The sequence below is a fragment of the Bolinopsis microptera genome, chromosome 1, assembly GCF_026151205.1.
Source record: "Bolinopsis microptera isolate Bmic1 chromosome 1, MBARI_Bmic_1.0, whole genome shotgun sequence".
Taxonomy (NCBI): Eukaryota; Metazoa; Ctenophora; class Tentaculata; order Lobata; family Bolinopsidae; genus Bolinopsis; species Bolinopsis microptera.
Window position 1 is genome coordinate 5,257,437 of NC_087072.1, and position 20,064 is coordinate 5,277,500.

Sequence of the window (20,064 nt, forward strand, 5' to 3'; positions counted from 1 at the left end):
TTTATGTATCTTAGCTGTATCAGTGATTCTACATTTTAATTATTATTGTACAATTGATATAATCATTAATCATACTGTAAAAACTTCTGCTTTAATTTGATCTACCACCAAATCATCTTTATTGAATCGAAGTCCATACTTGCAACAGCCTCATGGTCTGCATTGTCGGGATACTATCTGTTATCAGTTTTTTTTTCCTACCCTCTTTATACATCTAGAAAGTGTTCCATTGTTTGCGTCACACACATACACATAGTTCACACATCCTTACAATGACTATACGAACAGAAAACTAGCTGTACAAAACTTAAGTCTACCTTTATCTTAACCTTGAATATTAATTGTGATTTTATTCGGTTTAAGATTACATAAACCGGTACTCCAAAATCAGGGCAAAGCTGTAAACCTTACGCAACTTTCACAGCACCATCGCATCAGTAAACTTCAAATCACAGCGTACAACTTGCTTGAGACAGCTAGCTGCTAGAGGCTGTATGGACTATGTCAAGTGCGATTATCGACACTATTTGATCATACATGAGAACATTTGGCAGCGCAAGAGCGTGGATATGTTTTGCAAAACAATAAGTATTCGCTTCTGACGTCGCGGAGCGGCTAACTTATACTTTTGTAGCATGTGAAATACGACACTTGTATAATTTAGAAGATTTGCTATACTATCAATTATGAAGGTGTGTGGGAGCGTGAGGGAGGTGGAATTTAACCACTTTGAGTGAATAAGTTATAAATGATAAAACACTGAATGTTAAGTATTTAACGATAAAAGTTTACATACCTGGATAACTGAGTCTATAGGCGCTAGGGGAGCTTGTATATCCATGATCCTGCGAAATTTGATTTATCGTTAACATTGTAGGTGCAATGGTGTAAGGTGTATTTTGAGCCTTAGCAACCGTATTTTAGGGAATAAAATTGATTTAAAACTCTATTTTGGTCGTACATAATGTCGAGGTTTCGAATTTGTGACCAACACAGTTTCTCAGAAACTCATTTTCTCCTTAAATTTTAGTTTGGACTAATATTGGGAGAGTGTCCTCACAATTTTGCCATTTATTTATGGAATTTCGCAAATAAATGGCAAAATGGTAAATTGTTCATCTTAATGGCAAACAAATTCTCGTCCTTCTCGCCAGCAGTGAATTTCACATATTATTATAGTTAATGAAAGTGTGGCTTTTTCGCAATCACGAGAGAAATTTGTTAGCAATTATTGCAATAAATGGCGAGAAGGGCGAAAATATTCGACATTTATTTCATGACGGCTATGGTGAAAACTATCAATGGTAATGAAACCTCCCATTTTTGAGAAATTAATTTGAATCAGGAATTTCAGACACACCAAATGAAACTAGACGTAGAATTCAAATGTACATTATTTACATGAGTCATATATTACATAAATAAACTATTTCTGAAAGATAAAATCTGAAAATCTGAGTATGACAATCATGGAAGTTATGTACATTTTATCAAAATAAAATCTCTGAGTCTCACTAAGACAAGTGATACAAAACAAGTGTCTTTTTGTTGGAGCAGCTATTTTAAATGTAGTAACAAAATGTTAATAACCTACCCTAGTTTGATGGTAAACATGAGAAAATGTTGTCTGCTGCAAGCATAACAAATTATTTTTATAGACGCTAGAATTAAACTTCGGCATCATAATAATATGAGCTTTTCAGTGCAATTGAGCAGTCATTTCAATAGGAGAATGGAGGAACTATTCAAATTCTTGAACAAAGGCCAGAATCTAGCTGAGTTAAACTTTTTCAATACTACTTTATCGGCCGATCAATAAAAACACATGCTCCGACTACGGTATTAGCATAATAATTATTCATTCATAACATATCTCATAAATTTATTGTACTTGCAAATCTTTTTGCGACAAGCATACCAACCGTTTACATATTACATACAGGTAAAGCGTATACACAGTAATTAAGCGTAAAGCCAGCAACCAGCGTTCAGCATATAAAACCAAACTATTCACAATTTGTACGTGTTTTTATAAATAAATTAGAGCGCAACCCAATGCTATATAATATTATTATACAATTCAATATATTTAATGCGTAGTATCATACTTGTTATGTTGTACAATACATTCTTGTGAATAGAATATAACGTTTAAATAAGTAAATAACGAAGCTTCATTGGTTTCGAGACATCACTAATGTCGACAGATTTTAAAAGCTACAATAATTTAAGCAACGACTTTCACATTTGTCATTTTTTGGTGAGTGAACATTTTTGAAAGGGTCGTTTTAAATTTTTATCTATCTAATTTTTACTGCTCTATTGAATTGGCATTTGCATAAAAGTTCGTTAAAAAATCATTAAGAAGTATTTAAATAGCAAATAGCTCTGACTGCCTATCTAAATAAAATTGCCAATGGGTCAATGACCTCATGAGACATACAAAACGAATCTGAAAGAAAAACAGTTCATATTACACTGTACAGTTCATTTGTCATCCTGAATTTTATTCGGATTTTCAGGCTGCAAAATGTCCATTCTGTTTGGAGCCACAGGGTTAAGCTTTTTCTTGTACCAAGGATTTGGATCCGGAGGTAATTGTCGTCCCGGTAAACTTGGCATGGGTCCAAGAAGGGGGTTACCTCTAAGAGAATTACCATCAGGCACAGAGTGGATCAACTCCAGGGTTTGTTCTATCACAACTTGATCTCCTTTCTTCAGAGGAATGTTTTCAATTTTACTGTATCTTGGCGATATCTTCATGTCTAGTTGGTCGTCATATCCAGCAAGGTTGGTTGATGAAAGCTGCATGACCCCCGAATCCTCCCGACTCAAGCTATCGTTAGAAGGGAGTTGGTCTATGTTGCTACCCCTGGCTGTTCCAGGTCTCTCTGGTGGCATCTCCTTCTCCTCTACACCATCTCTCTCGTGGTGGGAATGTCCATTAGTCAAGCTCTTCTCCTCCTCCCTGGGAGGTGGTGGGCGGGGTGGGATGATGTTTAGTTTCCATGGTATTGGAGGGCCCTCCTGTTGGGGAGGCTCCACAGGAACAGGCGAGGAGGGCCGTTTGTTCCTCTTGCCTCGTGACGAAGCTGGACGTTGAGGAAACACAGCTGGCTGTTCAGCACGGCCAGTTATTTTGTCCCTTATGTCCGTCAGTTCTCGTAAACGTGATGGTTTCTGTGACACCTGCTCCAGCTCTTTGTCTTTGTGTCGTAGCAAGCCAGGAGTTATAGTGGAGAGGTTAGCTGGTGGTTGGATCCTCAGTCTGGCAGCTGGACTGCTCTTACTCAGTGAGGAACTGTTGTTGTGAATGATAACCCTACGATCAGCCGGGTGATGGTTGAGAGAAGCACTTGGTTTGAAGGAAACATTGCTCTGTCTCTTGTTTGTGATTGCTGCGACTGAGGAAGACTTCACATTGCCTCCCATTTTGGGAGTCTGTGGTCTTGGGTTTGAAAAGTGTTTCTGTTCTAATTCACCGTTCTGATGATAAGCTGAGATGACTATAGAACAGTAATGAAGCTGTTTGATCTGAGCGATACTGTGGGGTGTCAAACCTTGGTTATCTGGTGACGTAGTGCTGCCACCGTGCTCCAGCAGATAGTTTGTTACTCCACTGTGTGCGTTGTTCACAGCATGGTGAACTGGAGTCTTGCCTTCACAATCTGGTGTAATCAAGGACTTCAGATCGAATTGCTCATCAATAATTTTACAAACTTCTAGTGTACCCTGCAGAGCCGCGTGGTGAAGAATATTCCGCTCAAATTTGTCGTTCTGATTCACTGTTTCTGAATTGAGCAGTAGTTTCACGACATCTATGTGTTTAACACCAATCTGTAGCAAGCTTTGACCTTTACTATCTGTTGTAAGTGCTAATTTAGGTCCTATGGGAGAAGACAGAAGGATTTTGAGAGCAGTTGCATTGCCCAATTTAGCGGCCCACATTATGGGAGTGTCACACTCATTGTCAGCAATGTTTGTCTCCACGTTGTATTTTACAAAAAGCTGCAAACAAGCGCTGTCTTGAGCATGAACTGCCCAGTGGGCAGGGGTACGTCCCTCAATATCACGCAAACTAGCATCAGCCTTCAAATTAAGCAAATCATCAGTTACAATAGGATTCTCGTTAATAACAGCTCTGTGGAGAGCTGTACTTCCGTCATGAGCTTGGTGGTTGACATCACAACCGTTGTTAGCAAAGAACTTGACATAGTGCTCCAAGTCTGCTACTCCAGCACAGTAATGTAGTGGTCCTCTGCCCAGGGAATCTACCTCACCGTTGTAGTTCTTACTCTCGATATACTTCTGGCACCGCTCCCCATCCCCCACAGACAGCAGCTCAAAGAGTTCTGTGAGCTTTTCTTTCTGTACTCCAGCCCCGTACAAACTGTTAGCTAAATACTGTGGTCTGTTGTACTCCGGGTTACGCAGGTCGTACCACTGCCACGTGAACTTGTCTGGCTTTCCTCTGTCTTGCTTCTTTTTCAGGATCTTCCAAAACGTTTGCATTTGCAGCAGAGTGAGGTTGAGAGCATCTCGGAGTTTGGCAGCATCCACATCTTGTAAAATCTTAGCTTGGAATTCCTGAATTACAGAAGAGATTTTCTGTAAGTCCTTCTTCTTCACTTGAGGGCCACTTTGCGACATATCACGTACAATTTCGACTCAGATGGTTGAAATCCATTCCATTAACTGAAAATGTTTGATTAAAAAATGTTTGAATAAAAACTGTCATCAAATTGTTTCAAAATTGAACGTATTCGAAGTTATGGGCAATATTGAAAGAGGCTGAAATTTATCATGACAAATTAAATTGTATAAAATCATGAATAACAGCGTTGTTGGTTAATTGAAATAAATTCATTTGAAATCTAATACAGGGGGGGGGGGGGGTGTCACGTCCGTCTATGTCCGCTTGTCTCATAGAATCCAAAAAGGACAGGACATAGGCGGACATAGGCGGACATAGGCGGACATAGACGGACATTGGCGGACATTGGCGGACATAGACGGACATTAGCGGACATTAATGGACACCTAAATTGCAAAATAAAATGTTCAACTTTTGCTGTTATAGGGGGATCATGTTTTTTGTCCGTTCGGTACCCTATATTTTCAAAACGGACAAAAAATAGAGCGGACAAAAACGGACAAAAACGGACAAAAATGGAAATAACATTTAGATGCTTCCTCCTCCTACTCTTCCTCCTCCTCCTGGGTCTTCCTTAGTCCTCTTCCTCCTCCCCTCCTCAGTCCTCCTCCTACTCCTCCTCCTCGTCCTCCTCGTCCTCAGTCCTCCTTATCAGTCCTCAACAGTCCTCCTCCTCCCCAGTCCTCCTCCTCCTCAGTCCTCCTCCTGGGTCCTCCTCCTCCTCTTCATCCTCCTCCTCTTCCTCCTCAGTCCTCAGTCCTCCTCCTCATCCTTCTCCTCAGTCCTCCATCCTCCTCCTCAGTCCTCCCCCAGTCCCCCTCCTCCTCCTCCTATTCAGTCCTCCTCCTCCTCCTTCTCCTCCTCCTCAGTCCTCCTCTTCCTCTTCCCTCTCAGTCATCTTCCTCAGCCATCCTCCTCGGTCCTCCTCCTCAGTCCTCCTCTTCCTCTTCCTCTTCATCCTCCTCCTCTTCATCCTCCTCCTCTTCCTCCTCGGTCCTCAGTCCTCCTCCTCAGTCCTCCTCATCTGCATCCTTCTCATCAGTCCTCCTCCTCCTCAGTCCTCTCCCAGTCCCCCTCCTTCTCCTCCTCCTATTCAGTCCTCCTCCTCCTCCTCCTCCTCCTCAGTTCTCCTCAGTCCTCCTTCTCATTTCTCCTAAGTCCTCCTCCTGAGTCCTCCTCCTCCTCTTCCTCCTGAGTCCTCCTCCTAAGTCCTCCTCCTCCTCCTTCTCAGTCATCCTCCTCAGCCATCCTCCTCAGCTATCCTCCTCAGCCATCCTCCTCAGTACTCCTCAGTCCTCCTCCTTCTCAGTCATCGTCAGTCCTCCTCCTCAGTCCTCCTCCTCCTCCTGGGTCCTCCTCCTCCTCCTGGGTCCTCCTCCTCCTCCTGGGTCCTCCTCCTGGGTCTTCCTGATCCTCCCCAGTCCTCTTCCTCCTCCCCTCCTCAGTCCTCCTCCACCGTTCGGTACCCTATATTTTCAAAACGGACAAAAAATAGAGCGGACAAAAACGGACAAAAATGGAAATTACATTTAGATGCTTCCTCCTCCTACTCTTCCTCCTCCTCCTGGGTCTTTCTGATCTTCCTCAGTCCTCTTCCTCCTCCCCTCCTCAGTCCTCCTCCTACTCCTCCTCCTCGTCCTCAGTCCTCCTCATCAGTCCTCAACAGTCCTCCTCCTCCCCAGTCCTCCTCCTCCTCCTGAGTCCTCCTCCTGGGTCAGGGACAAAAGGATTTCGCGGTAATTTTGGCCAAAAATCGCGATACCGCGAATTACATTTTTTTGTCCCTGTCCTGGGTCCTCCTCCTGGGTCCTCCTCCTCCTCTTCATCCTCCTCCTCTTCCTCCTCAGTCCTCAGTCCTCCTCTGTCCTCCTCCTCATCCTTCTCCTCAGTCCTCTATCCTTCTCCTCAGTCCTCTATCCTCATCCTCAGTCCTCCTCCAGTCCCCCCTCCTCCTCCTATTCAGTCCTCCTCCTCCTCCTCCTCCTCCTCCTCCTCCTCCTCCTCCTCCTCCTCCTCCTCCTCCTCCTCTTCCCTCTCAGTCATCCTCCTCAGCCATCCTCCTCAGTCCTCCTCAGTCCTCCTCCTCAGTCCTCCTCCTCCTGGGTCCTCCTCCTCCTGGGTCTTCCTCCTCCTCTTCATCCTCCTCCTCTTCCCCCTCGGTCCTCAGTCCTCCTCCTCAGTCCTCCTCCTCATCCTTCTCATCAGTCCTCCTCCTCCTCAGTCCTCTCCCAGTCCCCCTCCTTCTCCTCCTCCTATTCAGTCCTCCTCCTCAGTTCTCCTCAGTCCTCCTTCTCATTTCTCCTAAGTCCTCCTCCTGAGTCCTCCTCCTCCTCTTCCTCCAGAGTCCTCCTCCTGAGTCCTCCTCCCTCTCAGTCATCCTCCTCAGCCATCCTCCTCAGCCATCCTCCTCAGTACTCCTCAGTCCTCCTCCTTCTCAGTCATCGTCAGTCATCCTCCTCAGCCATCCTCCTCAGTCCTCCTCCTCAGTACTCCTCAGTCCTCCTCCTTCTCAGTCATCGTCAGTCCTCCTCCTCCTCCTCCTTCTGGGTCCTCCTCCTGGGTCTTCCTGATCCTCCCCAGTCCTCTTCCTCCTCCCCTCCTTAGTCCTCCTCCTACTCCTCCTCCTCGTCCTCAGTTTTCTTTATAAGTCCTCAACAGTCCTCCTCCTCCCCAGTCCTCCTCCTCCTCCTTGGGCCTTTTCCTGGGTCCTCCTCCTCCTTGGTCCTCCTTCTCCTCCTCAGTCCTTCTCCTCCTCCTCCTCAGTCCTCTTCCTCCTCTTCCTCCTCCTCCTCCCTCTCAGTCATCCTCCTCAGCCATCCTCCTCAGCCATCCTCCTCAGCCATCCTCCTCAGTCCTCCTTCTCAGTCCTCCTCAGTCCTCCTCCTGAGTCCTCCTCCTCCTGAGTCATCCTCCTCAGTTCTCCTCCTCCTCCTCCTAGGTCCTCCTTCTGGGTCCTCCTCCTCCTCCTCCTCCTGGGTCTTGCTGATCCTCCTCCCTCTCAGTCATCCTCCTCAGTCATCCTCCTCAGCCATCCTCCTCAGCCATCCTCCTCAGCCATCCTCCTCAGTACTCTTCAGTACTCTTCAGTCCTCCTCCTTCTCAGTCCTCCTGAGTCCTCCTCCTCCTGAGCTAATATCCACCAATGTCCGTCCGAGTCCGCCAATGTCCATCCGGGTCCGCAAATGTCCGTCCGAGTCCGCCAATGTCCGTCCGAGTCCGCCAATGTCCGTCCGTGTCCGTCCGTGTCCCAAAAAACACGTCCGTTGTCTCATAGAATCCAAAAAGGACAGGACATAGGCGGACATAGACGGACATGACACCCCCCCCCCCCCCCCCAATACAATTAACATGATGAAAACAAAAGATCGGTTCTTTATTAAAAACAAAAATCTATCAAGTCGCTACTGTATATATCAGGAATAAATATAACATGTAGAATTATTGCATAAGGCAGTTGCCAGCTGTTAATAGCAGACAGTATAAAATAGTTATCATGATTTAAGTCAATATTAAACGTACGTTTTCTCTTCATTTTAAAAGAATTAAAAATTTGAACACAAATCTCACACAAATCCCACAAAACAGCTAAATAATTTGGTTCAAAAATTATGTATTAATATCAGATTTAGCGGTCACGAGATCTACAGTTTCTGAACAATTTTATTAGCGATGAGGGCCTGTTTTTTCTCCTTCCTGCAACGGTAGTATCGAACAATTGACCAGGTTCCAAGACAGGTGGCACTGAATCTGATCGGGAAGAGTGATTTGAACAGACCCAGAGTTACAATGAAGTTGAGTCCTGGTGCAGCATATATAGCGTCAGGTGACTTGAATGTCTCTAACACACCTTCTATTTCACCAAACCTGAAAAATAATTTTAAAGTCTTACTTTAAGAAAATATATACCAACAGCAAGATTTTAAATGCGAGGTTCAAATTATAGCCTAACTCAACTGCATGATCGATTTGATTCTTAGCTAAATTTATTAAAATTAAAGTCTCAAATCTAGAAAAATAATAAGTGGTTTAAAATCAGAGACTTCTAAAGTAGTTAGCTCGTTCTATAGTTCACACTCACTTGGTGACGATAAGATAACAGCTTCCAAACATAAGAGCAGATGTGGAGAGGTGGAAAAGGGTTCCAACAATACCATACTCCAAAATACTTTTCCTAACTCTCTTTACACGACCTATCTTGGCAGGACTTTTAGCAACATCTTTTTTGGAAGAGTATGGGGCAATCTGTTGGTACTGTGTCTCAAAACTAACTGATTTTCTGTTTGAACACTCTTTGAAATGGAAACATGTGTAGTAACGAGCGGCAACTAAGGAGCAGTAAGATAGAGACACTTTACTTAATATCATGTTCTTTCCATGGTACCTTGTCTGCAATTTGGGAGTAGGGTGATGTTATTATATCGATCTTTACATCTTTTTTTAAAGGACCCGAGAGCCACCTATAAGGGCTTTGGAACCGGTTTATTGAATACAATATAATATAAAGATAAACTGCAATAATATCATAACATTCGTGTCGATACTAACTGAAATGATATAATCTGTAGATAAAGTAATAATACTACTACGGGTCACATTATTAAGATATATAATGATATAATAAAATGAATATCTCTTTTATTTCCACTCTCATTCACACACCAAGCTTTAATTCATTAATTCACACACCAAACTTTAAATTTCATCAAAACACAAATGTTCTAATATCTTAATATTACGTCAACTATGTGACATTAAATTTTGTACATGATACCCAATACCCATGTATCTATTCATCCTAGCCCTAACGGCATGTATGTGTTTGCTCCACGTTAATTTTTGGTCGACATAGCAATCTTCAAATTCAATGAAACAAGAAATTTCAATGAAACAAGAAATTTAACCCATCACATCACCTCTGCAATAAAACCAGTTGGTATGTCACCTAGAAACTGAGGGAATTCCTTGAGTAGATAACTCATGGAGGGAATTCATCATGACCATTGATCATTGACCCACAAATGTTTAATGTTATTCAGTACATCCAAGTAACAGTTCCTTGGATCTTTAGGTTAACCTCCCGCATGAAGACAACCTCTTGAAATATAGCTTAACAGTATGAAAGGTAAGCCTAAACTACATAATCTTTTATCCATAGCTCAACATCTGTTCAAATGTGGAAACTAGGGCCAAAAAACCGCCAAAAAATGAACAAAATTGCTTGGTACACAATAACTCAATCAGTTTTGAATAAGAAGCTCATTTTCGCTTTCTTAGAGAATGGAAATAAGTGATCAAAAGCGGCACTATAAAATTGGTCAATTGAAACATCACCAGGAATCAATCTGCTGTTGGGGTATTATGACATTACATATTTAATTTATTATATATTATTTACAATAGATATATACAAGAAACACCACAGCACAGAAACTCTCTTGATAAAAATCGTTAATGATGTCCTTATTGCTGCAGATGAAAAAACAGCTACTGTTGTTATGCTGTTGGACCTCAGTGCAGCCTTTGATACTGTGGATCATAATTTACTTCTGAAGATCTTGAGGCAAGAAATAGGAATAAGGGGGTCAGCTCTGAGTTGGTTCACCAGCTTCCTAACAGGACGTTGTCAGCGTATCAGACTTGGTAAATCAGTCTCTGAAACCATAATTTTACGTTTTGGAGTACCTCAGGGCTCTGTGCTAGGCCCTGTACTTTTCAACATCTATATTAGATCATTGTACAGCTGTGTAAAAGAATCTGGGTTTTCTATTATTGGTTATGCAGACGATCATCAAATTATGAAATCTTTCAAACCCTCAGATCAGGTGAAAACCTTAACAAACCAACCGAGAAATTGTTTCTTGAGGATAAAGAATTGGATGTCTCCATATTATCTGCAATTAAATGACTCTAAGACTCAGCTTATAGTCTTTGGACCTAGAAAGGTACTAAATGAGATTGAACTTCATGGGGTTGAAATTGCTCCTAACACATTAGTTATGTTTGTCCCCACCGTTAAGAATTTAGGGTTGGTTATGGACAATCAACTAGTGTTTGATAAACAAATTATAAATCTCAAGAAGAAATGCTTTCATACCTTGCACAATATCAGGAAAATCTGCTTCCTTTTGAATCTCAAACAGATTTAAGTCATCGTTAACAGTCTAGTGGTATCATGTCTAGATTATTGTAACGGTTTATATTTTGGTATTGGCGAGAAGCTTTTACATCAGCTTCAGTTACTACAAAATGCTGCTGCAAAAGCCGTTACTGGTAAATATAAGCATGACCACCTGGAAGACGACCTGACTAATCTTCACTGGCTGGATGTAAAGAAAAGGATTGTGTTCAAAATATTACTGTTGTCTCACAAATCATTATTAGAGCTCGCTCCAACGTATATTCAAGACATGTTTTGGTACACTCATCATGGTCAAACATTGAAACTTATGGTTCCATCGTTCAACTCTAAGTTTGGCGAGCGAAGCTTCTCAGTCGTGGCTCCAAAGATCTACAACCGTCTGCCTACTATCATCACATCAGCTGAATCCCTGGAATATTTTAAAGCATTTCTAAAAACTTTCTTATTTAAATTGTCTCAGCATGAACTTGAAAAACTTTATCAATGACTGATTTTGGCCTATATTTTGTGTTAGTTCTTTAGTTTTAAGTTTCACTAATATGAACGATATATTTTCAAGTATTTGATAGCAGTCCTAACTTTTATCACGATAGTTTCTGGGATGACTAGATTAAACACTGCTGAGTATAAGTTTATCTTAATAGTGGTGTTCTTAAACTTCAATTTCTTATTATTATTAAACAAATTTTATAACCTTATAGCTGGAGTATTTAGTAATGCCCTATTGATGCATACACAATTAGCATAGCAGTATTGCTGAAATTAATGAAACAAGCATTTAATAATTGAGTAAAATAAATATTGTGGAGCTAAATTTACAGTAACAACTTCACTGCTTTTCAGTTCTGCCATGCTATCTGTAGTTTACACAGAACATGAAATACCGACAAAGTAACGAAGTTAACAAAAAAAAAGGAGAATCAATGATCAAATAAATTACGTCGCATTCCGCAAAATCTCTATTCATATGTTTATGAACATTATAGCTTGGGGTCCCCCAGGTAATCTCATTTGGTTCACATACTATATAATAGTAGCTTTATTTGAAAATTCAATTAATCATTATATATATAAATCAAGCGTTACATTTCAGCCATGCAAAATTACAATGACATATTTTGATTACTAAATGATAAATGGTACTGCAATATAAGTTGCTTAATGTTTGGCCGGATGACAACTAACGAGAAAAATAAACTTGATTAAATATAATAATTAATTCGGCTGAACCAACACATAGCAAGAGCCACATTAACGTTGGGGCCGTGTACCAAATTTGAATGACAAACATTAACAAGAAATCAAACATATCATAAATAATTATAAGGATTTTGTTCATTACAATTCCGTCACAACTGATAAAGAAATAAGAAAAGGACAAGCAGATGGGAAATTGGACGGACAGAATTGTAACCAACAAAAACAAATTTCTGAGACTCATAAGACTGATGAGCTAATCTGGCCAGACAGTATCGGCAGCCCAGAGGTACTTGATCAGTTTGGCCTTAAAAGTAGAAATCCGCTCTGACTGCCGGATACATACTGGTAGACTATTCCAATTCAGCATAGATCTATGAAAAAAGCTATTTCGGAAGGCATCCGAGCAGGGCACAGTGGTACTCATGTAAGTTGAAGTATCCGACATATCAATTATTTGAGCATTGTGCCTAGTGTATCGGGTGCCCTCTGGACGGCATAGGACTATATATGTAGGGAGCGAAACTGGAATTATGCTATTCACTATTTTATAGAAGGTCATAAGATCGTTATAAATAAACTTCTGTTTAACAGGGAGAATATTTAGTTTCTTTTGCTCTGTAGCAAGTTTATCGTCATTATAACTGGAGTAAGGTTCACCATTGATCCATTTAATAGCCCTCTTTTGGATAGCAACAAACTGTTGAAGATGAGTTGCAGATTGAGGGGACCATATGACAGAACAATGTTCAAATATAGACCTAATTAACGCTAAATAGAACGATCTTTTCTGCCTTTTATCAGTAGTGAAATGACATGTTCTCTTAAGTAGTCCAAGTCTAGATGTAGCTTTGGAAACAAGCGCTTTACATTGTGCACCCCAATTAAACCTGGAGTTTATTGCGACTCCTAAATCTGACTGAGAGGGCACAAAGTCAATATCACTTCCAGAAAGTTTATAAAAGAAGGTATTGAATGGCAAGTTATCCAGCACGTTTCTTTGCAGGGACACAGAGAGGGCTTTGCACTTTTGTGGGTGGAACTTCATTCGATTTCTCACTGACCAATCATATAATCTATTGATGTCATTTTGGATTATGTGATGGTCAGGGTAACCAAGAATCTCCCTCCAAATTTTAGTGTCATCTGCATAAAGGGCGATATTGGTGCCTTCAGAGACACAGGAGAACATGTCATTTATAAATATTACAAACAATAAAGGGCCGAGTATAGAACCTTGAGGGACACCAGACCGAACTGGTAGAGAAGAAGACGTTTGGCCTCCTATCACTACTTGTTGTTGTCGCCCCTCAAGATAGGACTTAATAAATTTAAGCATTAGTCCATCGACATTAAAAATATTCTTTAATTTACTTAAAATGAGGTTATGCGAAACGCTATCAAAGGCTTTCGCAAAATCAAAATATATTATATCAGTCCTGGACCTGTTATTCAATGCAAGTGCAAGATTGTCTGTGAAAGGTATCATTTGGGTTGTGCATGAGCGTTCATTAACAAAACCGTGTTGTCGGTCATCCAACAGATCAGAACACGCAGCGTATAATGCAGTCTTTATGCACCTTTCAAAGACTTTCATTACAAGAGATGTTAACGAGATAGGCCTGTAGTTCTCAACCGAAGATTTATCGCCCTTTTTGTGCACTGGTACTACAAGTGCCAGCTTCCAATCAGGGGGTGTGCATCCGCTCGAGAAAGACAGGTTAAATAAAACACTAAGTGGGTATGCAAGGCTTTGGGCACAGTTTTTGAGGACTCTCCCATGAATCCCATCAGGGCCAGGGGCCTTGTTAGGATTTAACTTTTTAAGAATCAACAGAACATCTTCTCTACTAAACACAAGACTTGAAAAACAATCATCACGAAAATCTATGTCAATGCCATAATCGCTCTCTTGAGAAAACTGCTCATAAAAATATTCGTTAAAAAGGGCAGCTTGATCAGATGGATTGTTTCGAAAGCGATTATGATATTTGACAGTTTCAGGGATCCTGGTTGACTTTGATTTAGATTTAACGTAGGTCCAGAATTTCTTGGAGATAAGAGCATCATCGGAGTCATCCTCAACACTGAGTCTCATTCTTTCGTCCATCAAATTTTTAAATTTTGTGCGAAATGCACGAAACTTTTGTTTATGAGACTCAGAGTTGCTCCCCTTATGCCTTATTCTCCATTTCTCCTTATTTCGTAGGAGGCGATCACATTCGGAGTCATACCATGGGGGCTGGAACTGAGACTTAATGGTCTTTTTAGGGATCCATCGGTCACAGGCTGCACCGAGAACTCCTCTGAATCGACTCCAGGCAAGATGGGGCAATCCTGTGCCTCATGACTTGCTGTGCACCAGGCTTCATGATGTTCAGTGTGCCATTGGTGGCAGGGAGGGTGAAGTCTGCGTTAATCAACTCTTGGGCTGGCCTTGACCTAGAGGCCCTAGTTGTGCGTTGTTCTACTTGGGTTGTATCGAGCACAAACTCAAGTGACCGTGGAGCCCCTATAGAGTAAGTGCAAATGGAGCTGGACTGTGATATTATTAGGTCTTCATCGTCCTTATGGAGGCTTAACTTAGCTTGCTGAGTGTCGTACCTAGTAACAAGGCAAGCATCCATGTTGTTGGTGGTGGAGGGGAGGTCATTAATAAGTCCCATCAACTTAAAGATGCTAGGGAAGTTGTTGATGGGATGTGGCTTGTTAACTATGTTACCAAAGCAGTAGTCTTCTGATGAAGGGCTTAGCCATAAGGTGTGGACTTTTTTAGATTTGCCTTCAAGATTCATTGAATCTAATTCTTCTGTGATTTTCTTGAATAGATTTTCATCCATTCCAGGGAGGACTGGGACGTGCTCTACGAGCGCATGTGGGCTATACGAGACATTTTGAACAGTAGTTTCCTTCTTCGTTTTCTTTTCCTTCTTCTTTTCATCTAACCGTTCTATTTTAGAAGTAAGCTTTTCCTCTTTCAGACTGTCCAGGATACTCTGAGTGAGGAGGGTATGCATGTGTTGCTTAACTTCAAGAGATAGGTTTTGCAGTAAGGTGAGGAAGTTGGCGGGCAGTGTTGGCATCTTGTTGTGAAGTGTGGGAGGATCGGGAGGAGACTGGGTGATCCGGATAAGAGATCAACAGCAGGATGTTTCAGTGGCACCGTTATAAACCCTAGCAATCTGGATCTGAAACAGTTAATAGGCCAGAGATTTATAGTTCAGAGTGAAAAAATTTGAATTATAATGAACAGAGTTGTCGTAAAGAACTGTATAGCAGAAAAAAGAATGCAATACTTATCTAAGGGAGAAGTAGCTAAAAGGAGTTAATAAATTAATTTCAAACATCACTAGATCTCTAACAATAAAACTAACCTCGTACCAGACCGCAGGAGCCCTGGCAGTACAAGACTACCAGGGCAATAGGAAGAAACGATTACCACCTCCACAATCTGCCATCTAACTCAGATCCATCACACCCAGGACACCGGCAGACTTTACTCCAACGGATTACTCATCGGTAGCCATGACTCAAATTATTTGTTATATAGTAGTGTTGAAAGTATTAAAAAAGCTAGAGGTATTAAAAAAGCTAGAGGCTTAATTTTTGTACGCGGAGCGACCCAGCTCAGTTAAGTATTTAAGCATTACGTTACAATTTACAAACTTGTGATTTTTATTTTGTTTTACTTAAATTTTGTTTTACTTATGCAGTACCAGTGACCAGTTAATCCTTGTATCACGTCGTGATCCCCATTGTCGTTTCACTATAGTGAATTGTAGAGTACAGGGGAGAGATACAGGGGAGCCGCGCACTCGTGCGCGGCGGATCAAACAACGTATGACAATTAGTTAATTCCGATTTACAAATATAATTATCTTTATCTTACTGTATATAAAGCGAGACAATATAGTTTAATACATATCCATGTACCATTTTTTCACTGTATTTAATCATCAACTAGACAGTGCATGTAAACTAAACCAGCCTAAGTGTTCTAGACGTACTGCTAAGAATAATCCATGGATTACATCAGGCCTGATTGCCTCTATAAATAGAAAACATGAGCTTTATGACCTGTGGAAAAAGGCAGTTAAGAAGAAATGCCTCAACGCCTCTTCAACCAACCATGCAGACTGTCTTACCCTTTGTTTTAATTGTACAAATAAAGTAACACGTCATGAAGAATTTAAGGCACACCGGAAGTTATTAAACCACCTTATTAATTCTGCAAAACGTAAGTATCATGGTGTTAAGATTACAGAATGCGCTGGAGATAGTAAGAAAACTTGGCAGATAATTAATTAGAATTAGAATTAGAATTAGAAACAAATTTACACAGCAATACAATAAGAATAAAAAATAATTTAAGAAGCTTCAATCTGCTGTGCAGGACATTCAAGTCAGTCGAAAACTGTTAGCAGAACACCCTTCTAGGGACATAAGGATATAGTATGTAAAACATAATGAGTAATAACTTAATGAGTGATAAAATAAGATATGATTTAACAGTGAACTGTGGGCATGAAGGTAACAATTAAGATTACATAGATGCCCACTTTGGGATTACGTTCTAGTAATGTTATTTACAGTTATTATATACAGAGAAGTATAGAACAATAATAGATTGGCAATGATAACAAATGGGAACGAATAAAGGAGATGTTTAAAGTTCTATACTTCTGTAAATAGGTCATATATAACGCAGGGGGCCTTTCCACCCGACAAAAACTCCAGCACCATAAAATTTGTTTCAGTTGTCACATAGCTAGAGTGTAGAAATAGTCGAAACTATTGTTTATTTCATAGGATGAGACTCCTTGAATTACATCTGACATATATTTAGATTTCATACATTGTGAGAATTTTACACTACATTCTATAGTCCTTATGTTCTCTGGAATTGTATTCCAACATTTTGCACCTAAATATGTAAAGGTTTTGTGTGTTCTGGATTTATGAATATAAAGGTTGCACCTCTCAGCATCACGTGATCCCCCGGATACATAAGAAAATTTATCTGTGAATGATGATGGTGCAGCCTCATTAAGAATTTTATACATATACGTTGATAGATGGAGTTGTCTTCTTAAGTGTAAGGGTAACCACTTCATATTTCGATATACATTTACTGATGGTTCCTGCCAATGAACATCCAGAGCAATTTTTGCTACTTTCTTGTATAATATATCAAGAGAATTAAGTTTGGTTTTGGCAGCCCTACACCATATTATATCCAGGTAGTCAAATTGGGGGAGCATAAGAGCATTTACAAACATTTTTCTATATTTCAGTGGAAGAAGATTTTTCGACCTGTATAATGCCCCTATTCTTTTAGCTATTTTTGATTTCACATAATCAATATGGTCTTGAAAGTTCAATAAATTGTCTATCATGAGACCTAAATATTTTTGAGATTTAGTTTCTTCTATAAATAGGCATTCTTTTTCCAAATCCAGAGGGATTGACAACGTGTCCAGATTAGGTGATCTATCAAATACAATGAATGAAGATTTTGCAGCATTTAGTCTCAGCTTGTTGATTCTAAGCCATTCATACACAATTTTCATATCCTTAATTACATTCTCATATATGCCTCGGGAAATGTTATCAAAATATAGTGCACTGTCATCTGCAAATAAGTAAACAGTAGATTGTGTGCAATTTCTACTGAGATCATTTATGAATAAACTAAATAGAATTGGTCCTAATATGCTACCCTGTGGCACACCTGTTTTAACAGGGAGTGATGTGCTTACATTACCACGTATTTTGGTGTGCTGCTTTCTGTCCCCAAGGTAGCTTTTGAACCACTTTATGACAAAGCCATCAACTCCATAATACTTAAGTTTTTTTAATAAAATATTATGGCTTACTGTGTCAAAGGCCTTTTTAATATCTAAGAATACAATTGCAGGTTTCTTCTGTGATTCCTTTGACGTAAATATTTTATCAAATAGATTAAGCATTAGAAAAGTGGTGGAATGATCTTTTCTAAATCCATACTGATGATTGGTAAGCAGTTTATTTGTTTCAACATACTCTGTAAGCTGTTGGTTAACAAAATATTCTATGCATTTTCCAAGTAGGGGGAGTATGGATATTGGCCGGTAGTTATTTGGATCATTAGGGTCACGGGTTTTAAGAATTGGAGTGACTGATGCAATTTTACATGCCAACGGCATTGTTCCACTTTTCATACTAAGGTTTATAATATGAGCTACTGGATCGATGATTTGGGGAATAATATACTTATATACTTTAATGGGCATGATATCGTTAATCGATTTATCTGATGGTATACTGAGTATATATTCTTTTACTTGTTCAACAGTCACCTCTTCGAATACAGAGAGTTTACACTCTGTTGGAGGCGGCATATATTCTAAGAAGTCGTCTGAATCCTTTTCCTTAATCGATTCTTGTATTATTGTACCAACTGTGGCAAAATGCAGGTTAACTCCGTTAACATTTAAGTTGCTTGGGGAAGAGCTACTTATTTTTCCAGGTAAGTTTGAAGCATGTTTGATAGTTTTCCAAATACCTTTCAAATCGTTTTTTGCACTTTTCACAGTAAGGTCCTGAACAATATTTGTACGTCTGTTTTCTTTGGATAATTTTGTCACATAGTTTCTTTGGGGACGATAGTTATCCCACGAAGTAGAGCATTTCTTATGTAGTTCACTTTTTCTGCATTTACATATTCCATTAATACAATTACACTTGAATTTGTTTAATTGTCCTAAACACTTTTTATACTTTCTGAAAAGCATCTTCTTCTTCCGTATTTCTGCCAACAGTTCTTTAGAGGGATTACAAAGAAAGTTACTATTACATTTTATCTGTTTAGGTGGACAGTAATTGTCATACGATTCCTGGATGTGTTGATTAAGTCCATCTAGGGCATGGTCTACATTAGTACAGCTTAGAATATTACTGTAGTTACTGCAGGATCCCAGTACTGTAGTAGTTTACGAGAGCACTGTTGTAAACATAATCCGGGAGTAACACATCAAGATATGAACAGATAGCAGCCAGATAGGACTGATGTGGTATCTCCTTCGCCTCGTGACTTCCCCCATTATACACATATGGGAAGTCCCCAAAGTAAGCTGTTTTCCTATTTTGAAACTGGTGGCTAAAATCCAATTCTCTCAGGAAGATGTCTAAGGAGAATTTTTGAAACGGTGCCTGATCAATGAGTTCAACAGGTGGTATGATAATATCAGGGCTTTCGTCATTTACACTTAAGGCCACACTAGATATGGGTGTTACATCTATTTCAGCATAATACTTGCCACTCCATGGATTGACAGATCCTGTACTCCCACTGATTTGATTTTCTGTGTTGTTGGAAATGATAGAATCTGGTGCTTCAATGATGCCATCACTATTGATTAGCATGAAAGATTCAGGCACCTCGCATTCACTGTCATATTCAATCTGATCGTTTTCAAATTCTGTCTGAACTGCAACATCTGAACACCTATCCAGGACAGCCCGATAATCTATTGACTGATTGGTACTTTGATGTAACAACGTACCATTAATCTCTGCTATAGTCTGAGAAGTTTGAACAATGTCTTCTAGGATGATCACTTTCCGCTCGAGAAACTTGACATGAGATTTGAGTGCAGTACAGTTTTTGCATTTTTGATCACATTCCGACAATAGTTTTCCAAAAAATGTTTCCATTGAATCGTCCATGATATTGAGTTGATGATTTGAATTAAGTTGTTGATTTGAATTGAAGCAAATTGAAGAGTTCACATGTGAGATTTGTTCCATTCCATTAACATTACATTCGTATTACATTCGTATTACTTTGGTCATACCTCAATAAATGTAATAGATTTGTAGTGTTGTAATTAGTGTTGTAATTAGTTTAAAACTAATTAGTTTAAAACTATGAACTGCGTGGTAAGAAGAGACGTGAGATTAAACCTAACTTTGTGATAAATAACGAGCGTGTGATTAATCGGCGTGTAATTGCAAATGAGTTCAATAAATACTTTGCCTCTATTGCAGCTAACTTGAACGAAGCTTACTCTGGTGACTTCTTAAGAATAAATTC

At 39.9% G+C, this 20,064-nt stretch overlaps 2 protein-coding genes across 2 annotated transcripts in view; both read right to left on the reverse strand.

The window, feature by feature from the left end:
• Positions 1–15,546, reverse strand: part of LOC134818084 (probable serine/threonine-protein kinase DDB_G0284251) — a 32,289-nt gene extending 16,743 nt beyond the window's left edge. The window contains exons 1-2 of the mRNA XM_063827500.1: positions 15,520–15,546; positions 797–845 (exon numbers count right to left, since the gene is read on the reverse strand). Of these exons, the coding sequence (XP_063683570.1) occupies positions 797–841 (45 nt within the window). The 5' untranslated portion in view covers positions 842–845; positions 15,520–15,546. The remainder of the gene's footprint in view (positions 1–796; positions 846–15,519) is intronic.
• Positions 1,379–19,858, reverse strand: LOC134818063 (espin-like). The gene is made up of 2 exons (XM_063827480.1): positions 19,826–19,858; positions 1,379–4,695 (listed from the first exon to the last, which is right to left on the reverse strand). Exon 2 carries the CDS (start codon positions 4,648–4,650, stop codon positions 2,488–2,490), a length of 2,163 nt encoding a protein of 720 aa, XP_063683550.1. The 5' UTR covers positions 4,651–4,695; positions 19,826–19,858; the 3' UTR covers positions 1,379–2,487.
• Between the last annotated feature and the right edge of the window lie 206 nt (positions 19,859–20,064).

Coding starts and splice junctions, on each gene's coding strand:
- LOC134818063 (XM_063827480.1), bottom strand. CDS start 4,650: ATGTCGCAAAGTGGCCCTCAAGTGAAGAAGAAGGACTTACAGAAAATC.